Consider the following 24,713-nt stretch of genomic DNA (forward strand, 5'->3'; position numbering starts at 1 on the left):
GTGACCACAGGTGCACACCACCACAACTGGCTAAATTTAAAAAAAAAATTTTCAAGATAGAGTCTCACTATGTTGACTAGGCTGGTCTTGAACTCCTGGGCTCAAGTAATCCTCTCACCTTGGCCTCCCAAAGTGCTGGGATTATAGGAGTGAGCCACCACACATGGCCTACGGGACACATTTTGTCACTGACAATGTTTACAATTGCTGATACATGTTGGTAATATGAAGTAGATCACCTCTTACTCTGTTTTATTGCAGTTTGTACATTTTCTACAGAAAATGCACCCCATTATTGCCTACAGCCCACCCACGTGGACTGCTGATTCTGTGAATCATGTTTTACAGATGAGTTTTGGCTACTGAAAGCTTGGACTCAAACCTGTATACCTCTTCCTTTGTCTACCAATATATTTTGTATATTAGGCCTCGGCCCTGGCTCCAATTTAGATTACCATTTTTTCCCCTACTTTGTCCCTCTCTTTGACGTTTTAACATACTTCTATTTTTTGTGTGCATAACTTTGTAAGCCCTGTTAGATCCTTGTTGCAGCAATGTACATAAGCAATGCAATAAACAGAAAGGATGATATTGAATCATCTTGTGTGTGTAGAATCACAAGTGCATTTCATTCTAGACACAAGACATAATTTTGCACATCTCAAAATGCAGTAAACGATTCCTAGAATGCTATTTTAGAAGCTTTCCTTAGGAAACAGCACCATGTGGCGTAACTCACCTACCCCAGTAGTGTGATCTCCCTTTGGTCCTGTGTAGGAAGTGGGAGTTTCTCCCCTCCTCCTGTGCCAGCTGCTCCGGTTTCTTTTCTCCTGAGTAAATGTACATTCATCTTGCTCGAAAGTACACTCTCCAGGTGGAGGTGGAAGTTTCTCTGCAAGAAAATAGCAGATGTTGCAATCGCTGAGACTCTTTCAATGACTCTGTGTTGCTAGCAGCCCACTTTGCATGTATGAATGTTGTCTGGCCATATGCCATGCGATGGAGAGGCAGCCCCCACTGGTGGCCCACCTACACGGAGCCACTGCTTCCAGCTAGAGGCTGCACTCCACTGCAGGTCCTGCCACAGACGTAGAGAACAATCAGATATACAGATCTAAAATACTGGGCTACTTTGAGAAAAAAACTTTCTCTGACTTGTGAATTTTTGTGAATTTCTTTTTATAAAGCTCTGGAAATTTGAGGTATATTGCCTTTACGAAAATATGGAAAATAATAAAACTGCATAATGCAGGCACTTTCTTCAGAAATCCTGGATGAGTGAAGGGTAGCCTCATAGCAACTCCACGGTTGCTTTGTGGGTGGGGGATAATGTGAGAGTGCTAAATAGACTCCTGGAGGCATAGCTGTGTGGAACAAATGACTTCATTTCTCTGTGCCTTAGAGTTCTTATCTGTAATGTGGGAATATTGATGGTAGTCATTTCACGGTTCTATGAGGATTAAATGAGATGGTGTATGTAAAGTAATAATTTTGAATGTGAAGTTCTCAATAATTAAATTTTAGAACTTATTTTGCCACCCAGAGGTTTATTTTCCTTTTCCCAAATCCAATGTTTATGTCTTTCAATGCTATCTTCAGTAACATTCATAATTATTAGAATGGTGCTTCCTCCCAATTTATTGGGGACTTCTCCTTCGACTAAACTTGGTTGTACCTCCGTATATCTAGATTCTTGGCAAATTTTCCTAATAAGTAGCTTGTTTCATATGTCTCTTTTGTGATCATTGTTTTACTTCATTTTATTTTACATACAGTACTAGTTAATGAAACCTCATTCTTTCTTCTATGCCTTGAGTGGAACGATTGTTATCTGGGTTGTCCTTGCAGTGCCTGGCAAATTAAGGGACTAAGAACAAATTGTCTTTTAATCAAATAAACATGGAGATTATTCTCGAGTGCCAGACTGATACCACGATTTGTCTGTGTGTCAAAGAAATGGATGTCCTATGATATAGGATGCAATGGTAATTAGCAGATACAGACCAATGGTCGGGTTGAGTTATGCGCCATTTTCTCATTAGGCATAATGTATGACACATAGCTAGCTACCATGACTTTATTTTGCTGCTATCATCATTTCTTGGTCTATTGTTCCACTGTCATTTAATTCACTTAGAAAATGTTTATTAAAATTTTTAAATTACATGCTTAGCAAGTATCTGTGAAATAAAAATTTCATCAATATTGCTTGAAAATCTGCATTCATATAAGATAACAAAAACAACAGTAATAGTAATAATTATAGTAGAAGATATTTGTTTTTAAAGCACTGTTTTGTGCCAGGTCTTTATGCTAGGAAAATGTATATGTATTATCCCCAGTATTCAGGTAGATACCATTAGTTCCCTTCCAAATGAGGGTAAAGGGGTTAGGTCACATGTACAAAGACACGTATTACATTGGAATCATCATTTCTAAATTTCAAAGCCTGCTACACAGCTCTGCAGGAGACACTTTGTCAACAAAAGCAAAGGATGGACTAGCACAGATGAAATGTATGTGGTTCTCAGCGATACAGGAAATGTATGCATAGGCCAGAGAGACAGAGAGCTGAAATGATTGCTGTCTTACCTGAAGATGAGCAGCTTCCCAATTGTATTGTAATGTCATCCAGGGCTACAAGCCCACAGTCCCAGAAACTTTTGCATAGGCTCATGAAAACCACCTGAAATTCATAAAAATAAAGCTGTGAATTCTGTTAACTGAAAACTGGAAACTCTTAACAACCTGGGATTCACTTAGCACAGCAAGCGAGCATAAGCAAACTACAAGCAGCTCTTCATCGTCCGTATGAACAACAGAACATAGTGGCAAGAAGAATGGTTACCATCTGCATAAAACTCTGAAATTACTTTTATTATTATTATTAATTTTTGAGATGGAGTCTCGCTCTGTCGCCAAGGCTGGAGTGCAGTGGTACGATCTTGGCTTACTGCAACCTCTGTCTACTGGGTTCAAGTGATACTCCTGCCTCAGCCTCCTGAGTAGCTGGGATTACGGACACCCATCACCATGCCCAGCTAATTTTTGTATTTTTAGTATAGATGGGGTTTCACCATGTTGGCCAGGCTGGTCTCAAACTCCTGACCTCAGGTGATCTGCCTGCCTTGGCCTCCCAAAGTGCTGGGATTACAGTTGTGAGCCACCACACCTGGCCTAGAATTACTTAATATATTTGAGCAGAATATAATGATATATTGTGCATACTAATGCTGAAATCAGTGGCATTTCATAAAGAATTGACAGGAAGAGTGAGGAAAGCAAGAAGTTAACTGTGTGACAGAGAAAAGCCTGTCAGGTTTTAAACATTTTCCCCAGATAATCCACAAAGTGCATATAGACTTGATGGTTTTCTGAGCATTTTTCAAGCATTTCCAGTACAAACACTATTGATTTTTTGGAAATGACTTTCTGGCAACATGCTTCATTCACATTGTGAACAAAGTCCTGGCGATTTGCCATCTGGAGGCTTATGTTCCATTTCCAAAGACAAAGATCTATGTTCCCAGTTGGTGTCACTAATAAAAGCCCTAAATGCAATTATTTTATCAATCCAAACATTTTTATTATTGTGTGTGAAGGAAAAAACAAATCCATGCCATAAATTATTAAATCTACTGTTCCAGAGAAAGAAAAAAAATCTTGAATTTCTTTCCATTAGGCAAATTTTAAAGGCTACTTTTCATATATAGGATGAGCTAAGAGACCTTTTAAAAATATTTGTATTAGATTTTCACTGTACTTGCAGATTACAAAGCTGCTTTGAATGTATCACAATATTTAAGTAGCACAAGCTCATTTAGTCCATGTTCAATCAATCCCTCAATTACAAATCTAATTCAAACAGACAAAGGATGATATAACAGAAGTTGAAACCCAACTTACAAATAATGAGAACACTTGATTTTTTTAGGCTCTAGTTTAAAATGTTAAGTCTTAAATTTATTGTTTTATCAGTAGGGTTCTTTTGCTTTTTGATGATCAGATTCGTTAGAATATAGAATGTATTTAAAAAGAAATGTAAAGATCATGTGACAGCTTACCAGTATGCAAAATATAAAATGTCTTAATCCAAGATCTTCTGGATAATTACTAATTGTAAGATGTGTAAAGGTTTACTTGCACTGTATTCATATGGCTTTCAATTATAAAAAGGATAGTTTGAACTTCTCACAATGTATAACTATGTATACATGCAAAGAACAAAACAAAACAGGGTAGATTTTTTTTCTCGTTTACTTCTGTTAATTTTCTCATGTTTATAGATTATAGAGATGATCTGAACATGTAAAATATTTTACTTGCAGAGTTTACAACTGGGAACTTATTCCGTTTGTAAAGCAAAGGTCTGTGTCATCAGCCCTGAATGCGGTTATATTTTAGCAGTAACTTTTATTGTTATATGGGAAGGAATATTAATCCATCTCATAATTCACTGAATTAATTGTGGCGCAGACAGAAAAGTCTTGGCTTTATTTTAAGGGGTGTGTGGGGGCAGCTTTAAAGTCTATTTTTCACAGATATAGTAAAAAAGTACCTTTTCAAAATGAATATGTGGTAGTGAAATGGTTCACCATCTAAATCATTACCTACACAAAACTCAAACGTTTGGCATGGTAATAAATTCTAAAGAAGAGAAATATTAACATGCTTTCATGTGTTTACTATAGCATTATTTTATAGTGACCATAAAACCATACAAGCAAGCAAGCAAGCAAGCAAACACCCAAAATTTTAAAAATAGAGGAAATAAAATAACTATGGCACAATTATTTAAGAAACTGGCCATTGTCAGATCTGATAACTTGGGCGTATTATTTTGTAGTACAGAAATATATTCCTCTCATAATGTTAAGTGAAAAAACTAAATAAAATAAGACAAAATAATATCTAGTTCATCTAAAAATAATAGAAAAAGCCTGGAAAATTTACCAAACTTACAACAATTATGTTAGACTCATAAAATTATAGGCATTAAACAGAATTTCCCCCTTCTTTCTATATTTATATGTGTGTGTGTATATCTATATATGTGTGTATATATGTATGTGTCTGTATATATATATATATATTTTTGTTTGTTTGTTTGTTTGAGACAGAGTTTTGCTCTTGTCGCCCAGGCTAGAGTGCAATGATGCGATCTCAGCTCACTGCATCCTCCACCTCCTAGATTCAAGCAATTCTCCTGCCTCAGCCTCCTGAGTAACTGGGATTACAGGCATTTGCCACCACACCTGGCTAATTTTTGTATTTTTAGTAGAGATGGGGTTTCGCCATGTTGGCCAGGCTGGTCTTGAACACCTGACCTCAGGTGATATCCACCCACCTGGGCCTCCCAAAGTGTTAGGATTACAGGTGTGAGCCACCGCACCCAGACTTCATATTTATATTTGACACAAAGAAAAAGGAATCAGGATATTTACAATTAAGATGTGGAATAATCAGTCATTATTATTTCCTAGATGATCTTGTCTATTATGATAGCCACTAGGTACGTGTCTATTAAAATTAAATTAAAAATTCATGTATTCAGTCACACGAGCCACATTCGAAAATGCTCAATAGCCACATGAGGCTCATGGCTAACTGAATTGGACACAGCAGGTATACAGCATTTCCTCATTACAGAAAGTTCTATTGGATAGACTTCCCTGGCTCCTTTTGGATATTCCAAATACTTCATGAATTGCCACAGTGGGTTGAATGAAATGTTAAACATGTTTTGGACAATAGCAGATGTCTAGGTTGTTCTACCTTAGCACTTTTTCCACACTTAAAACATTAGCCAGATCATGTGTTGTTCTGTCTGATAAAAGATCCCCAAGGTTAGTCAGCTACTGACTAGGTTCAAATGACCGCCTCAAGCCCCAAATTTGCTTGGCAGTTGTCTGTCAGTATTCCAACATACAAAAGAAACACAACCAGATCAGCCTGTTTGATCTAACACACTGGATTTTCCGCCTGGCTATTAGTAATGCTGATCATGTCAGTGCTTATTTTGGGGCTGCCATTTTACATTTTGTATGCTCCTTGAGGTGGAGAGGTTATTTTAGGGTAGTTGGTGACTGGACAAGCGGATGAGTGGGCCTGGTTGAGGCAGGACAAAGAATAAGTCAAACATCTTGTCCTGCTCTTAAGTACTTACCCTCTGGGTCCAGTTAAGAACGTGACAAGAAGGGAATTAGTCATAGTCTAAATTCTTGAGGGGATTAACTTCTTATTTATAGATCTTTCCTAAAAACAGTGTTTATTTCATTGTAGGCAGTACTTCGAAGCAAGTGGAACATCTCTAAGACTGGAAAAAATCTTAGCTTAAATGTATATTAATATCTATTTAAGAGGGTACCATACCCTCTTAAATATCAAATATTAAATATTAAATTAAAAATTATATTAATTATTAAATTAATTAAAAGCTCACACCTATAATCCCAGCACTTTGAGAGGCTGAGACAGTAGGATCACTTGAGGCCAGGAGTTCAAGATCAACCTGGGCAGCATAGAGAGGCTTCATCTCTACAAAAGAATTTTAAAAACTAGCTGTGTGCACTTGTAGTCCAGCTACTTGAAAGGCTGAGGCGGGAAGCTCTCTTGAACCCAGGAGTTGGAGGCTGCAGTGAGGCATGATCATGCCACTGTACTCCAGCCTAGATGACAGAGTGAGACCCTGTCTCTCAAAAACAGTTAATTAAAAAAAAGAGGGGGAAAGAAGATGAGGGGCCAAGTAAAGTGATATCCCTTAGAAAGGAATTCCTGATTTTATGCAAATCTCTTAAAAGTTAGGAACAAATTAAATGTATGTAAATCAATGTCTCCATCTACTCAAGATCCCAGTCCTTAGGTCCTGATAATACTTTAAAATGTTTGTCTTGATGGAGAATATTCATAGCTGAGGAAATCTGCCTAGACTAACTGGAAACACAAATAGGCAATGAATGGAGAGCTGTAAAAACATATTTGCAAAGAAATAATTTTAAATACAGTCAAGGAAGGATCAACAATATTACTTAACTTACTCTCTACTGTACTAAAAATACATAGTATACATGCTTTTTAAAATCCACAACAGAGTATTGCTACCTCAGCACTACTGACTTTTTGGGCTGGATAATTCTTTGTTATGGAGGACTGCCCTGTGCGTTGTAGGATGTTTAGCAGCAACTGTAACCTCCACTCATTAGATGCCAGCATCACTGCCAAGTCGTGACAATCAAAAATTTCTTCAGACATTGCCAAATGTCCATTGGGGGAAAATCTCCCTGAGAACTACTGGTCAAGAGTAGTAGAAAACTGTTGTGTGGATTATAAAACCTCACTTACTAAATTCCTGTTATGTGCAGTCCTTGTGCTAGGCACTTTCAGAGCTGGAATTTTTTTTTTTTTTTTTTTTTTTGAGACAGAGTCCAACTCTGTGCCCAGGCTGGAGTACAGTGGTATGATCTTGGCTTACTGCAACCTCAACCTCCTGGGCTCAAGTGATCCCCCTGCTTCAGCCTCCCAAATAGTTGGGACTACAGGCATGCACCACCACACCCGGCTAATTTTTGTTTTTTTTTTTAGAGACAGTGTTTCACCTTGTTGCCCAGGCTGGCCTCGAACTCCTGGGCTCAAGCGATCTGCCTGCCTTGGCCTCCCAGAGTGCTGGGATTACAGGAGAAGTCATTGTGACCAAATCTGTTACCTGATTTTTGGATTCACTGTCGATTTCAACCTATTTATTCTCTCCACTCAGAACAAGTCTGTTCTAAAAATGGACTAGATTTAGTTTTCTCTTCCTCTACACATCACCAGGTGATTGTTCTAACAAGCAATGAAATATGGGCCAGCCACGGTGGCTCACACCTATAATCCCAGCACTTTGGGAGGTCAAGGCAGGCACATCACTTGAGGTCAGGAGTTCAAAACCAGCCTGGCCAACATGGCAAAACCTTGTCTCTACATAAATACAAAAATTAGCTGGGCATGGTGGCTCACGCCTGTAGTCCCAGCTAATCAGGAGGCTGAGGCAGGAGAGTCGCTTGAACCCAGGAGGCAGAGGTTGCAGTGAGCCAAGATGGTGCTACTTCACTCCAGCCTACGTGACAGAGCAAGACTCTGTCTCAAAAAAAAGAAAGAAAGAAATATCCTCAAGCCCTAGAAACGAAAGGTAAAGGAGCAGAAATGCAAAGCCGATGGACTAATACCCAAACTGAATAATCATCCCCTGGATTATCAAGGATTTATTGTTCCAATTTCCTGCTTTAGAAAACTGTAATTATTAAAGGGCAATAGAATATCCTCATTTTCATATTTCTCCCTTTCAAAAAACCAATGATCTGCTCTCTAGAAACAACATAATGACAGGCAGCAGAACCTAAAAGGTCACTGAACAAATGCTCCTCATAGTATATAATTTTAAGTCTCTTCTAAAGTTGTTTTTTTTTTAAGGGGGGTAGTTGATTAGGAGAGGGTCTGTGTGGAAACCCACCTACAAGGTTGTGTCAGTCAAAGGGGTCAGACTGGCCCTAGGCCTGTCAAAGTTCATAAAAGTTCCTGGTTAAAGTACCCACAAGTCCAGGTGCCATGGCTCATGCCTGTAATCTCAACACTTTGGGAGGCCAAGCCAGGCAGATTGCTGCCAGTTCGAGACCAGCCTGAGCAACATGGCGAAACCCCCTCTCTACTAAAAGTACAAAAAATTAGTTGGGCATGGTGGCGCACACCTGTAGTTCCAGTTACTCAGGAGGTTTGAGGTGGCAGGATCACCTCGGCCTGGGAGGTTGAGGCTGCAGTGAGCTGTGATCACACCACTGCACTCCAGCCTGGGTGACAGAGTGAGATCCTGTCTTAAAAAAAAAAAAAAAGTACCCGGAAGAAAAAGTAGAGAATCAGATATGTCAGGAATTCATGTTCTCAAACCAAATCAAGATAGGTTTTAAAATAATCAGGGTTATTGCTTTTCACTTTATGAGATGTGATAGTTTTAAGAACTACCAAATATAATGAATAGAATTTTGCCAGAAAAAGGAGGAAATAAATTTTGTTGGGTGCTGTGAAATCAAATCAAATCTTTGTTATGTAGTTCAAAAGGATTGTTTGTGTTAAAGAACTAAACACTGACTGTATTAAATGTTTTTTCACTGCCTTTTAGAGTGGATTCCATGGCCTGCTTGATAGACATGGTAGGCCAGGTTTTTGGGTTAATCCACTAACTACTTTACCAATTGAATGGCCCCATTTAGGCCTATAATTAGCATGTAAATGATAACTTCCAGAAATTGCCTTCTATATTTGCATAGAAACATTTCAGTCCTGTGCCAACAATATCATAACTTACCCATGTTCACAAAATGAACCTAGTTAAGTTCTTGTTATAAGTGGTAGACCTCAACAATTTCCCAGACGGTTCGATTTTGAGTTAAATTTAACTTTTCTTCTGATGAGGTTAGAATCTTTTGAAATCATTTGCACAGATAAATTTGGTTATGACAACTACAGAGTTGGTGGCATAATTATTCACAAAATTACTATAATCCAGTCAGTGAAATTCCAGAGCCCTTCATTAAGATGCTATTGACACATCTGTAAGATATTCTATACGATGTAATTGCATTCATTTAACTGTTTGACAATAAGTTGTAATACAGTTTTAAAAAAATTTCAATATTGAGATACTTGGAAAAATGGATGAAATTATTACAAATCCCTGAAGACAGGCTAAGTGAAGCTTTATCTAGAAAAGTAAGTGTGAGGGTTTAGCATTCTTAGAACCTAGCACTATTTTGAGAAATAGTTGCTAAACTGCAAAAGCATGCCTGCTGCAGATACTGTATTTGGTCTTCATCTCCCACAAAAGGCAGAATGACCATGTGTTTTTAAATAAGTTTTTAGCTGACCAATACTTTTTTTCTTAAAGGACCAATCTGGTTAGCTTTTTCTTTTTTAAAAGACCCATCTGATTTAACTTTTGGCTTTCACAAGTGACAGAGATCAAGCAACTTCCAGCTTTTCCCAGTGTGAAAGTCTTTCTGCTCCCAGGAGCCTTCAGGTCTGGGCTAGGGACCACACTGTGATAGAATACAGGCCTGTAGCTGAACTTTACATTGCTATTTGGATGGTAAACATCCAAATCTCTCGACTCAAAGATTTCAGAAATCTGCTTTATTTTCTGATCTTTAGGCCACTGTAAGGGGAGGGGAGGTTCCAGAAGGGACCACAGAATCAGCCATTTTTTAGAATGAAGAACAGGCCCAGAGAGCCTGTGATAGCAGCTCACACAACAGCCAGTTGCAGACTTGGGTATGAAACATTACACCCCTCCCTGATCCCTGATAGAATGTATCTCATTATACAGCCCCCTCATTTTCCCTATTTTGCTTTAGGTATCTTAAAATACGATTCTGAGAGACATGATGCAACTCCCCAATTAATAGCTTGGGACCAAACATTTCTTTGACTTGTGTTTACAACCAGCTTCCTGTCATTTTGCCTTACGTTTGTTGATAGAGTATTTTGGTAACTCAGCACAGGAGCCTGACTCTTGCATAGATTGTGGCTGATTTTCAAAACTGGCTAATGTCAAACTAGCCATAGTATCTCCTCCTCTCCACAGCAGCTCTTCCCTCACCTCAGTCACGTCCTTCTCGCCCTTAGCCGAAGACATCACTGCCCTGCCCTGCACTGAAAATGTAGGCCCCCCCCAAAAATGCTCACAGCTTCTCCGACATCCACATCTACACCCCCATCTTCACTTGCACCCATTTTCACTTTTCCCCCTTATTTTGAGAGCAAAGTCTGTCTGATTACAAAATTCATGTTCTTTTCATGGTGGGACAGAGAAGACTAATCCTACACAATTAATGTTGAAGATGCAAGTGGAAAATAAATGAGAAAAAGCCTCTGAAAAAATGAACAGTAGACAAAGCTAAGATGACATCATTTTTAATGTTTTAGTCTCTAATTCCCCACCCTACTAATGAAGACGTTATTATATTTAATTACCCCATAAAGCTTTCATTATCACTGAAGGAAAATAGGTGCAAATGCCTTCCTGATTTTTACATGTTCTCCTCAAAAGGGCAGGTGACCATCTGGTGACTTCTGTTTTTTTTTTTTTTTTTTTTTCCTGAGACAGGGTCTCACTCTATTGCATGGGCTAGAGTGCAGTGGCGCAATCATGGTTCACTGCAACCTCTCCCTCCTGGATTCAAGGGATTCTCATGTCTCAGCCTCCTGAGTAGCTGGGATTACAGGCATGCACCACCATGCCTGGCTAATTTTTTTACTTTTAGTAGAGAATGTCAAACCAGCCATAGTATCTCCAACATGGGTCTCACCCTGTTGGCCAGGCTGGTCTTGATCTCCTGGCCTCAAGTGATCTGTCTGCCTCACCCTCCCAAAGTGCTGGGATTACAGGTGTGAGTCACTGTGCCCAGCCAGTCTGGTGATTTCTAATAGGCCTCCAGGCTGCCTGTGATTTTGTGTAAAAAAAATCAATGCTGGGGTAAACATACAATGTGATTTCTCTCTGGCCCACCTCCCATAGGGAGTTCTCCTGGTCAAACACTTCCCTGACAAATGTAATGTAATAAAATGTAAAGACCAATTTAATTGTCATGCCCAAGGATAGGCATTATAATTGGAGTCATTGTTGTGGCTCACTTGGATGGAGTTACAAAAAAGTCAGTCCTGCCAGAATATAGATTTATAGAATGCAATCCACAAACAGCAAAAAAGGAAGAATCCAGGTCTTCCTCTTGCCTCTCAAGGGCTCACTCTGCTCTAGATGAACCCCTCCTGGGCCCGAAGAAGACAGCAGGCACTTTTAGCAATCCTCTGCTAATAAGAATGCTGACTTTGCCCTACCCACCTCTGAGACATAGAGGCAATTAGCCTGATTTTCATTGATTCCCAAGCCAAAGTGTAGATCCATGAGGTGAAGAAGAGCTGCAGTTTAAAGCTTACATAACTCTTACCCCTTTTTAACCTATGCCACACTTATTTAACCAACCCCTAATAACAGACAATACAGTAGTTTCCACTTTCTCAGTATTACAAATATTACTGGAATGAACGATTATAGCTAAATCTTTGTTCATAACCATGATTATTTCCTTATGATAAATCCCTAGATGTAGAATTGTTATGTCATAAAGTATGCGTGTTTGAGTGCTTTTTTTATTCATGTAATTAAATTGTTATTAAAACATTGTGCCAATTTACCCTCATATAAGAGCACATGATAATCCTTATTTCCTTGCGTCCTCACCTTTCCAGGGTAATGTTATATGTATGTGTGTGGGTGCGTGTGTGTGTGTGTATGTGTGTGTGTATTATGCATGCACACATATGTTTATATATATACATATACAGTCATACACTGCATAATGACATTCCAGTCAATGATGGACTACATATACAATGGTAGTTCCATAAGATTATACTACCCTATTTTTACTGTACTTCTCTCTCTTTAGATATGTTTAGATACACAAATACTTACCACTGTGTTGTAACTGTTGACAGTATTTAATACAATAACATCCTGTATAGGTTTGAAGCCCAGGAGCAATAGTCTATACCATACAGTCTAGGTGTGTAGTAGGGTATACCATCTGGGTTTGTATAAATATTCTATGATGTCCTCACAAGGACAAAATTGCCTAACAAACACATTTCTTGGAATGTATCCCTGTCATTAAGTGATACATGACTGTATATACATATGTAAATATATTTGAATGTATTTATTCAATTATCAATTAAAAAATTTTTCACTTTAGACTAGAAAACATTAATATGTATGTATACATATATATTACATATATTGAAAAATAAATCTATCACTTAGACCAGAAAACATTTATATGTATATATGTACATATTATATGTATTTAAAAATAAATCTTTCACTTTAGACCCAAATATGTATATATGTATATATATAAATGGGTATATTTATACATGCATCTAAAGTGAGATTTTTTAATTAATAAATTGAACAATACAAACAGTATACAGTATAAATACAGCAATTAATATAAACATCATACTCCAGGGTATTATGTTTTTAAAATATTTTCATAGACAAATGTATTATTTCATTACTTTTAAGATTTCTTTGGCTAGGTGTGTTGGCTAACACTTGTAAAGCACTTTGGGAGGCCATACATGGGTGGATCACTTGAGCCCAGGGGTTTGAGACAAGCTGGGTAATAGTGAGACCCCATTTCTACAAAAAATGCAAAAATTAGCTGTACATGATGGTGCACACCTGTAGTTTCAGCTACTTGGGAGGCTGAGGTGGGAGGATCACCTGACCTTGCAGAGGTCAAGGTTACAGTGAGCTATGATCACACCACTGCACTCCAGCCTGGGTAACAGAGTAAGACCCTGTCTAAAAACATAATGTCTTTGATTATAATGAGGTTGGGTGTATTTGTGCATTTATTTTCTGGTTATATTTCTTTTTTTCTGATTTGCCTGTATATATCCTATCCTCTTTCCTATTGCTTAGTTTACCTTTTGCTTATTGATTTATTAGATTTATATATTTATTTTAAATGTATTAAGACTTTGTTGCATATGTTGCAACCTTTTCTTTCCCCCTCTGGCTTGACATTTGCCTTTCAGATTTGTTTATGTGGCATTCCTCATTTGAAGAATAAAGCAGTACCAAATGTCTTATTTTGAAGATTGAGATGAAATGGGAGGGCCACAAATAGTAATTTATCTTTGAACATTGTATAGATACATATGTAACCTGGTACTAAACAAAAAGTAAAAGCTCATGGACTGTCAGTGATGTGGTGGGATATGCCACAGGGAAGTGATTTGTGGACTCACTGGAGAGAGACTTCTACTAGAAGTTAAGTACTAAACAGATAGTGCAGAAAATATCCAGAGAAAGATATACAAGAGAAGAAGGGAAAGGTAGGGATATCTATGCAAAAGGAAATAAGGTATGTTTCCTCTGGTGAAATTAGAGAGTCTTTATTAATGTGTGAATTGTCAATTTCTAATTGCGTGAGTTGAGCTTGTAGCTCTAGAGGCCAGCAAATACTTATTTGGTCTATGAGCTCAGAAAACCAGAGGGTCCCCAGATAATCTCAATGCAAGCATCAAAAAATAATGCGGCATCACCCAGAATTTGGGAAAATATTTCTTTAAAATGCAATGATTGTAAGGCTGTGAAATATTCACAAGATAGAAGTTTAGAAGTGGGGAAGGGAAGTGGTATTTTCAGGTTCATAAACAAACTTTGGAATAAATGTTTGCCTAATTAAGCTTATTAGTAAAAGTATAGGGAAAGAATGCCTGGTCTGTCTTTTCGGATGTCTCCATATTGCTTGGAGAACAAATTGCTGATCTGACAATGTTCCATGAAATTACTCAGAAAAGTCATGAAAGAATGGACTGACATAAACACTATGTTCATGTAAACTATGTGTCAGCAACTACCAGTTGTGCTAATCTATCTTCCCAGTAATTTTCTCATAAGTTGGCATGAAACACAGAAGGTCTCAATAAATAACTGAAAGGAAATGAAACAGAAGGAAAACAAGAGTATCTCAGCCTGCCTTACTCATATTTAAAGCAATGTAGAATTCTTAGACTCACAAATGATGCAGAGTTTAGCTTGAAAAACTCAAGAGTAGGTTCCTTTTCCATACTTAGCTCCTTATTCTTTGACATGAAAACTTATTCCACTTGACAGTATAATTTTCCTTGTTCTGTGTACAAAGCCACCTTAATCTGCTCTATAATGTGTTGATTATCTTGTCAGTAATTAATGACCTTTCTATTTCTACTTTGCTCTCAGCTGCTCTGCTTTAATAATGCTGGGACATTAATATCCTGAAGCAGTTCTCTTCCAGTATTCTCACACGTCATGAAATGTGATAGGAAATTCACCTCCTCTCATGTATCTTGTCTACACATTGGTTTTCTGCTTCCTTCTTGCTGTTAAATAGCCAACTATTTATAAATCTCTACAGAAGCTTTCTAGACTTGCTCTTCTATTCGAGTGAACTTCTAGGGCTGCCTTTAAAACTTCAGAACCGTAGGTATTTTACATGTAATCATATTTTCATTCTGTAAGGGCACAGTTAAAAAGATTTTAAAGGTGGAAATTTGAATCAAAGACTTAAATTTCAACTTTTTTTTTCCTAAAAGGAAAAGATTTTTGTAAGAGAAAATGAAGGAATAGAGAAAATTACCAACAAGAACCATGTTGCACAATGTTAAAACACAGTTTCTGCTATTAAGATGAGAAAAATATAACAGGAGGTAGAAGAGACCTAGAAGTCATTTTAAAACATGTCCTTGTTTCATAGAAAGGTGACATGACATTCTGATTTACATAGTAAATGCTAGAGTCAGGGCAACTCTTTATATTCCTGAACTAGAGCTACTTCATTACACAAATACTATTCCAACAAGTAAAACCCAAGTCAATGACTTATAAAAGATTCAAAGAGGAAGAGGCATTTGAGGTAGACATTGATAGACGCATAGGACTTTCTTGGGTATGTATAATGATTTCTGCAACAAGATCAATGAGATATACTTTGCTGTTGATAAACGCTGAGGGAGCATTGGAGGAGGAAGGCAGAGGGCAGAAGACAAGGATTTGAGGAATGAGAAGCCACACTGGAGTGAAGACAGTAATTGAAGATACATCTTTCCAGAAGTTTGGAGGCTGAAGGAATGGGAGGGATTGGCAGCTTAAATGGGTACTGAGATGAAAGGAAGGTTTATTGTTCATTTGTGTCGAATGCAGGAGACTAACATGTATTGGCAGTATGCAAAGGACTAATGGAGATTGAAGATTTACGAGAGAGGGAATAATTTATGAAATAAGTTCCCACAGGAGGCAAGAAGGTGAGATCAAATGCCTAGATGGGCAGGTTGGTTTTGACGAAGAGCAAGGATAATGCTTTCTTTGTCAGATTGATCACGAGATGAAGAAGGGCAGGTGAAGATTCAGAGAGGAATAGAACTGAAGGAGCTTGTGTTGGATGCCTTTATCCTTTAGGAGATGAACCCATGAGATCACATCCCAAGAATGAGGCAGGGAGGATCCAGTTGGAAATTTGCGAGTGAAAATAGATCTGAATATCTGGGATGGGGGATGAGGAAAAGTCAACAAGAGATGAGATGCATAAAAGGCTTTCCCAGCAGGATGGAGGGGACAGTGGAGATTAGTCTTATTTTCTCCAGCTGTGCTGAGAAGACTGGGGTAAAGATGAAAGCTACCCTGGGTTTCCAGGCATTAGGAAGACCCAGGTGGAGAAGCCAGGAAGACCTGCAGGTGGGAGGGTATGACGTGGAAGCAACCACATCGTTGACCATGATCGCAGAATGGAGGCTGGGTAAGCTGTGTTGTGGGGCAGGGAAAGGATTGGGATTTGCATGGGGGCTGGTAAAACTTGATTTAGGTTCTTGGGAACAGGAAAAGGCACAGTTTAAGAAAGGGAAGCTGTTTCAAAGGGGAGAATCACAGCTCTTGGTTTTAGTAAATACCATCATAAAAAGTTCCAAAACAGGCCAAGCATGGTGGCTCACGCCTGTAATCCCAGCACTTTGGGAGGCTGAGGTGGAAGAATAACTTGAGGCCAGGAGTTTGAGACCAGCCTGAGCTACTTAGTGAGACCCTGTCTCTGCAAAAAATGAAAAATAAATTAGCTGGCTCTGCACCCCAGCTACTTGGAAAGCTAAGGTGGGAGGACTGCTTGAGCCCAGGAGGTGGAGACTGCAGTGAACAATGATTGTGCCACTGCATTCCAACCTGGGCAACAGAAACCCTGTCTCAAAAAAAAAAAAAAAAACGTTCCAAATCAGACTCAGCATATACATGTCCATAAATGTCCTAATATTCACTCTAGCCAGGTATTCCTGGCTTTAAGTATTCACACTAAAATTCCTTGTAGGACAAATTGCTCAGGTGCTATGCTGTAAGGGATTCTAGTTTATCTTATCCGTAGGCAGAAACATTTAATCTTCCTTTTTCCTTTGATGGAATTATGTTCTTCCTTACCATCAACACCTATTCATTGATAGTATAGTTTTCTGTCTTAACTATTTAGTGGGTTACTAACAGGAGAACCCACTCTGTTCCAGAAATTGCCTCAACATTAGGAATAAAAAACAAAACAAACAAACAAACAAAAAACATGGAGCCGTATTCTCCAGAAGCTTACATCTGATTTAAGGAGATAGGTAAGTAGACAATTTCAACATAATGCTTTAAGTGCTATGAAAGTAGTATGATGGTGATATGTGCTATACAAGACAAGGATTCTAGGTTAATTGCTTTGAGAAAATTGTCACCCTTTAACAAAGTTAAACTGGATTCTTTAATGTAGACCTTATCGAGAGTTTCTAATATGTTACTGTGCTTTGTGAATCTTCATGTGTGTGGAGTAGAGATCCAGTCTGCCAAGTTCCGCGAACTCATCTGACAACAGAACTCTATTTCAATAGAATATCTCAAGGGATTTGTGCTCCATGAGACATAAGATGAGAAGGGCTGACACAAGATTCTCACCTAGTGAAAAAAAAATATGTATTTATATTTTTAAAAACTGGTTGGATGGGGACTTTCTCCCAAATACGTAAATGACTTTGAAGTTTTATTTTTTTCAGTCCCGTGACACAGTAAAGATACAGACTTAAAAGGATTTACCATGAAGATTTTAATGACTGCTGGGCTGATTATTAAGCCTGATCCCAGTGAAATGGAATGCCTTTAGTTATTTTCATTTATGGACTGTTTAACGATTTTTCTCCAAAAGAAATATTTAATGAACACAATATCGATTTCCTCCCAGTGCTTCTAATTAACAGAACACTGAATGATCTTTGTTAAAGGAAAGGCCAGCTTCAGGCCAGAAGGCATTGCAGGATCTAATATGTATGCTACCATGGGTGACCAAGCATAAAGATAAACTAAGGATTTGAATATATAAGGGCTAATGTTTGCGTCCATTGTTATGGAATTTGTGACAATCACTCTCCAGTCTTTCCTAATATTTGGACTTTAGGAAAAGTGTTTTGGACTGAATTGTTCTCTTTCCTCATTATCCTCCTTAATGTGTGAAAGTCTCAAGATAACTGTTATTACCTGCTCTCTATTTCACAAAGAGGAAAAACAGATCCAGAGGACCATTTTGTGATTCATCCTTTTTCAAAATGTTTCTTAAAACATTAAAGTTTTATTATTGTAAACTGTTTATAATTGTATAAAAGCAGCCATTTCTTTAAGAAAGTATCATCTTGTTAAAATAAAGGTTTAACTGACCTGATTTTTAGTTTAAAGAACTTCACAGCAAAAATCAGGGTATAGAATTATCCACGTATTTAAGAGATGTTGTCTATAAAACTTTATGAGGATCAGACTAAGAAAAAAACATTCATTAGTCTTTCTCTCTCTGCTCAGCTAAATTTAATAAATGATGTGTGTGGGTACTATGCTAAGAACTTTATATGATGCATTGCCTTTGATCTTTACCATATACTATGGATATATGGCTATACTCCTGGTATACCCATTTTACACATGAAAGAAAAGTAAGGCTCAGGAAGGTTACATAACTTGCTCAAACTATAATGCCATTAGTGCCAGCAAACCCACAGCCAAGTGTCTTATGCATTATGCTACATTTTCCTCTAACCCACAGCTTTCCTTTGTCTACGTTAAAGCACCTTGAATTTTGACCCCTCCTAGGAGCCAAAGTTATTTCTAAACTAGAACACCAGAAGGTTAAAAATAAAGTCCAAATTTTTTTCAGGAATCCTGAGAGTTGGGGCTGGGCTCCCCTTCTCACCTGATCCTACACTTTTGATGTTAGCCAGGCAAGGGCTGGGAGGCTTTTTACACTAGGCTTAGTGTAAAAAGCATCAATTCTGGAGTCAAAAAGACCTGGATCTGCTTCTCAGTTCAGCCACTTAATAGCTGTGTAATGTTGAACAACGTCCTTAATTTTCTGCCTGAGCGTTCTTCATCTGTTAAATGGTGCTGGACTGCTTTCCTTCCTAGGGAGCTGTGTCATCAAATGAAGTGCTGGAGAGTGTTCAACAACAGCCTCTGTTGTTGGCGGCTGTGATAATATCACACAGAATCTGTCCATAAGGCTACTTTGCTAGAATGGTCTAAGGGAAACTCTTAGCATTGCTTCATCCCTGTAGTTTCTGCCAAAGATTAAACTACCCAGGGAAGACAGCAAGGGGTTATTAATAAGCAGCCCATTGTCCTTAAAACAGGTTGGGTAAGTGGAAATAGGAGAAAGCAAGGTAAAGCAACATCCAGAGTGGGAGGCCATCAGAAAGGCACAGGGGAGTCAGAAGGCAGGCATCAGGAGTGAGGGAAATAAGAGGAGAGAAGCTGAAAGGCTGGACTTTACAATTCTGCACAGGCTGCTGCTCACTCACCTCAGCTCTGGTCCCATGTGACAACTCATGAGAGGTGGAAATAATGTTCATGAAAGCAGGTACTGTCTTTGAGTTGGGCCCTGAAGAATCACACCTGACATGCTTTAGAAATGGGTTCAGAGGTCACAAAGCATAGGCAGGTGACACGTGTGCCAAGCTCTCAGTTTAGGCATTCGTTTCTACTAGATCATCTGGGGGATCTTAAGCTAGACTGCATTTGAAAATGTCAAGGACACTGAAAAGAAATACTTTACTTCCCTCACAGGAGTATTGTGAGAATTAAATAACAAAAGGTACCTATATCCCAAGGCAGGCTTGAAGAGCCTCATTTTCTCCAGGTGCACAAGAACAGGCCTTCCCCAAGATTGGAGAGAGACCTTGACCACCCAAAGATACCCTGCACTAAAGGGCAGCCTTCAGAGTTGACTAGATCATGATTCAGACCCCAGCTCTGCCACTTCCCAACCTTAGAAAGTCCACTCATTCATTCTTTTATTCATTCATTGACCACATAGGTACCAAACAAAATTTATTGAGCAGAATTTTACTGATGACCTACTTTGCACCAGGGCACAGTGCTAGATGCTGTGGATACAGAGATGAACAAGACCGGCAAGGTCCCTGTCCTCGTGAAGGCTATATTTTCACAGGAAAAGAGATGGACAATGAACAAGTAACAAATAAACAAATGAGATCATTTCAGATTGGGATAAATGTTATACACAAAATAAACTGGGCAAACTAATGGGGAGTAATCTGGATATGAGGAAAGCGGTTATAAACTGGGCGGCAGTCAGGAATGTTCCTTTCTGAGAGGAAGCACTTGACCTGGGACAGAAGCATGGGAGCCAGCTTGATATGGGAATGGCTAGGGCAGGAGGCACCCCATGTGCAGAGCACTGGCCCTGGGCCAGGAAAGGCCTTGGGACTCAAGGAACAGAGAAAAGGCCCACGTAACTATGTGGACTGTGAGACCCTGTGATTGTGGCAGAATGAAGGCAGATGAAGCCAGCAAAGTGGGCAGTGATCCAACTGTGCAGGACCTCAAAAACCACAGTATGGGATGAAGCTTTATTCTGAAGGCCATAGAACTGTTTCACACAGGGGAGGGCCAAGATTTGATTTCCGTTTCAAAGAAATGATTCTGGCTGCTGCATCTCTCTCTCTCTCTGGAGTATAGAGAAAGGTGGAAGAGAACATCCAGCTAGGAAGATATTGAAGTCGTTTAAGTAAGAAATGATGGTGGCTTAGACTAGGGTGGTGGCTGGAGAGAGAGAAGTAGACATGTTTGATATGAATTTTAGGGGTGTCACTGAAGAGTTTTGTCTGGAATTTGGGGAAGAGTGGCAAGGAAAAAGGAAGAATCAAACTATTTAAATTTCCTGAAACTTCAGTTTCTTCACCTAAATTTGGTGTTACTGTAGCGTATTAAGGACTAAACAAGAGAGCATGTGCCGCCCAGCACAAAGTAGGTAGTTGATAAACAGCCAGCTTCTGCCTTGTTCTGACCCAGGTTGAACTCTGAACCTTCTAGAAGTTCCAGCAAGTTCATTTCAGGACTCAGTCATTAGAAATTCCAACTAATACAAAATGTATGCTAAGCTCGATAGGCTCAGAAAAATCTCTTAAACTGTCATCAGTTCGGAAGTAAAGTCAATACTGAGTTATTAAGCCAGCCACAACAGCCAATATGAAGCTTCCAGACAGACCGTGACACCTGACAAGTGTTGGCCGTATGCTTATTTGGGTGCTCTGTGACTTAAAACTCCTTTCTCAATGGCAAGAAATTTTGGAGAAACGTACTCTTTGTGGACAGAAACCACATGTGGAAAACAATAGCGTAGGTTTGGGTGTCATAGCTCTGGAAAACTCTTGATCTCTGAAGCTTTGACAGGGGTTCCTGGCTTACAGGGTACACACGAGGACTGCTGATCTGACTCTAGCTTTCTGAGTTACTCGCAATGAAAAGGCTACCTAGGGGCAGGAAGAAGGTTCATCTAACTCTGTTCCTGTCCAGCTGTATGGTCACAGGAACATCTCCCAGCACTTCAGGGGGGGGGACCTGGGCAGGGACACTACACAGACATATCCTTGCACAGGCCTTTGGCTACCACAAAATCTGCTGGGCTACCATGCCTGGTTTCAGTGCAGCTCAGCTGCATATGAGCCTGAAACACACGGTCTTTCTTACTGCTCTCTTCTTTTTTGCGTTTATTGTGGTTATTCAGAGCAATAGTTCTCTATGTTGGATGTTACAATACCCTGGTGCACTTTATAAAATACTGATTCCCAGGCCCCATACCAAAAGATTCTGACCTAATCAGTATAGTCGATGCACCACCCAACTGATCCTTCAGGAATGAAGGGCTTATTCTCCCAGTTGCTGAAAGTGTAGCCAGTGGACAGCACTCGGCTTGTTAATCACCTGTGGAAAGTTGCTCGGCATTTCAAGGCAATACCCTCTTCCTGAGGTAGCCAGCATCCAATGACCAATCAATATGGGACTATAAAGACAACATTGCTCTGAAACAGGACAACTCTGAAAGGCCACACCAGTTTCAGAGCTCCCTGTAGGTCAGCTGAGGCCTTCCTTGAGAATGCACTGCAGCCCGACAGCTTCCCCTGCCTGATCCTGCTTCCTTTCCTTCCCTTCCTTCTGTGGTGATCCCAAGAGCAACACTCATAAAATTCCTGCAAGTAAGTCTCCATCTCAGGGTCTGCTTTCCTTGGTTTGAGGTAACACTTGGACATCAGCATTATAAAGCTCCACAGATGATTTTTTTTTTTTTTTTTGAGATGAGGTCTCGCTCTGTCACCCAGGCTGGAGTGCAAATCTTGGCTCACTGAAACCTCCATACACCTCCTGGGTTCGGGCAATTCTCCTGCCTCAGCCTCCCGAGTAGCTGGGACTACAGGCTTGCACCACCATGCCCGGCTAATTTTTTAAAAAAAAATTTTTTTTTTTTTGAGATGGAGTCTTGCTCTGTTGCCCAGGCTGGAGTGCAGTGGTGCGATCTCAGCTCACTGCAAGCTCTGCCTTCCGGGTTCACGCCATTCTCCTGACTCAGCCTCCCGAGTAGCTGGGACTACATGTGCCTGCCACCACGCCCAGCTAATTTTTTGTATTTTTAGTAGAGATGGGGTTTCACCGTGTTAGCCAGGATGGTCTCGATCTCCTGACCTCATGATCTGCCCACCTCGGCCTCCCAAAGTGCTGGGATTACAGGTGTGAGCCACTGCGCCTGGCCTTTGAAATATTTTTAAGTAGAGATGGGCTTTTACCATGTTGGCTAGGCTGGTCTCCAACTCCTGACCTCAGATGATCTGCCTGTCTTGGCTTCCCAAAGTGCTGGGATTACAGGTGTGAGCCACCATGGCTGGCCCTCCCTAGGTGATTTTAATGAGGGTGAATAACCCCTGCTCAAAAGTCAGAATGTGACAATCAGTCAACAGACAATTATTGAGCATCAACTGAGTGCCAAGTACATTGCTAGGTTTTTGGTCCCAGATGGAAAATTAAGAGAGAAATTAAGAAAACTGACTGATTGCAAAGCTAGTAAGTGGCAGAATTGGGGTTTAAAACTAGAGAGACTGCTGTGTCTGTTCTCCTAATCACTAAGTTATGCTGTCTCCAAGATGATGGAGGGGAAGCATAGGATGCCAGGGAACCCTAACCTGGCCATGCTGGATAGAAGTGGAGAGGGGGGTCAGAGAAGGATTCTCTGAGGAAGTGAGGTTTAAGCTGAGATCTAAATAAGAAGAATGTAGGCAGAGGCAACAGGGAATGCAATAATCTAAGGTAGGAGAGAGCAGAGTGTGTCCCAGGAACGGATTGCTCAGTGTGATTAGAATGGAAAATGCAAGACGTAAACCTGGGGAGGTGGCTGATGCTAGAGCATGCCTTTTCTCTAAAAGCAATAGGAAGCCAAAGGGTCCCTGCAGAGGAGGGTTGCAGCATGGTAACTCTACTGCTGGACAGAGACAGATTGCAGGGGAGCAAGAATGAATGGCAGGTGAGGATGGTTTTTAATTCAACTGTCAGATTCAATTTAAAGACTAATGGTTCTCATCCAAGGATAGGATGACACGTCTAGGGCCATTTGGAAATGTGTGGAAATAATTTTGGTTGTTGCAATAATCACAGATGCTAAACATCCAGTAAGGTGAGAAATGTTCTCACCACAAAGGCACAACTGTCCTCTTCAAAATGCCAAGGGGGTCCTCATAGGGAAATCATGCAATAAGCAAAGCACAGAAGGCTTAACTGTAGGAATATAAATGTTCTACACTGTAACAATGTGAAAGTTCAGTAATTGTATATCTGGGAGAATTTGGGAAGTCAAGGGGGTAAGAGAGGTGAAGGGAAATGCGGGGTTGGGGGAGATTTATTCATTTTAAGACGGTGGGTTGTGAAGAGACACTGTCTAAAGTTTATGGATCCAAAAATAGATGGTTTAGTGTGCTAAAGTTGTAAAGGGAACCAAGAAAAATGTTCAAAATAAAAACAAAACTAAAAATTACGAGGAAGAGAGAGAAAAGCAGAAAGAATAGTATAAGTTCCTTCTCTTTCATAGTAGGGAGTCAGCCAACACAGTTAAGGTTAATGAATCAAGAAATGGAGGTGGAAATATATTTAGAGTTATAGAAGAAGCCATCAGTGAATCAGGAAGAAAAACCATCAGAAAAACATGAAGTGGAAGTAGAATTTTAAATATTTATGTATTTATTTGTTTTTTGAGATGGAATCTTGCTTTGTTACCCAGGCTGGAGCGCAGTGGCACGATCTTGGCTCACTGCAACCTCCACCTCCTGGGTTCAAGCGATTCTTGTGCCTCAGCCTCCTGAGTGGCTGGGACTACAGGTGTGTACCACCCAGCCTGGCTAATTTTTATATTTTTAGTGGAGATGGGGGTTTCACCATGTTGGCCAGGCTGGTCTTGAACTCCTGACCACAGGTGATATGCCTGCCTTGGCCTTCCAAAGTGCTAGGATTACAGGCATGAGCCACCACACCCAGCCAAATGAGGCGGTTAGTCTTGATGTTTATTTATTTGTTTTTAGATGGAGTCTTGCTCTATTGCCCAGGCTGGAGTGCAGTGGCGTCATCTTGGCTCACTGCAAACTCCGCCTCCTGGGTTCAGTAATTCTCCTGTCTCAGCCTCATGAGTAGCTGGGATTACAGGCATGTGCCACCATGCCCGGCTAATTTTTGTATTTTTTTAGTAGAGATGGGTTTTCGCCATGTTGGCCAGGCTGGTCTCAAACTCCTGACCTCAGGTGAT

The 24,713-nt window shown here is 39.7% G+C and overlaps 1 protein-coding gene across 3 annotated transcripts in view; it reads right to left on the minus strand.

The window, feature by feature from the left end:
* Positions 1-24,713, minus strand: part of MAMDC2 (MAM domain containing 2) — a 181,809-nt gene that overhangs the window by 53,189 nt on the left and 103,907 nt on the right. For 2 of the 3 annotated variants that reach the window (XR_001114319.2, XM_030810034.1), the window contains exons 10-11: positions 2,593-2,686; positions 744-892 (exon numbers count right to left, since the gene is read on the minus strand). Coding sequence is in view for 2 of the 3 variants with exons in the window: in XM_030810034.1 (XP_030665894.1) it covers positions 744-892; positions 2,593-2,686 (243 nt within the window). In the remaining variant the exon portion in view is untranslated. Of the gene's footprint in view, positions 1-739; positions 893-2,592; positions 2,687-24,713 lie in introns of all 3 variants that reach the window. The other variant, XM_003267395.4, reaches the window with a different exon arrangement.

Source organism: Nomascus leucogenys, chromosome 1a, assembly GCF_006542625.1.
Source record: "Nomascus leucogenys isolate Asia chromosome 1a, Asia_NLE_v1, whole genome shotgun sequence".
Classification (NCBI taxonomy): Eukaryota; Metazoa; Chordata; class Mammalia; order Primates; family Hylobatidae; genus Nomascus; species Nomascus leucogenys.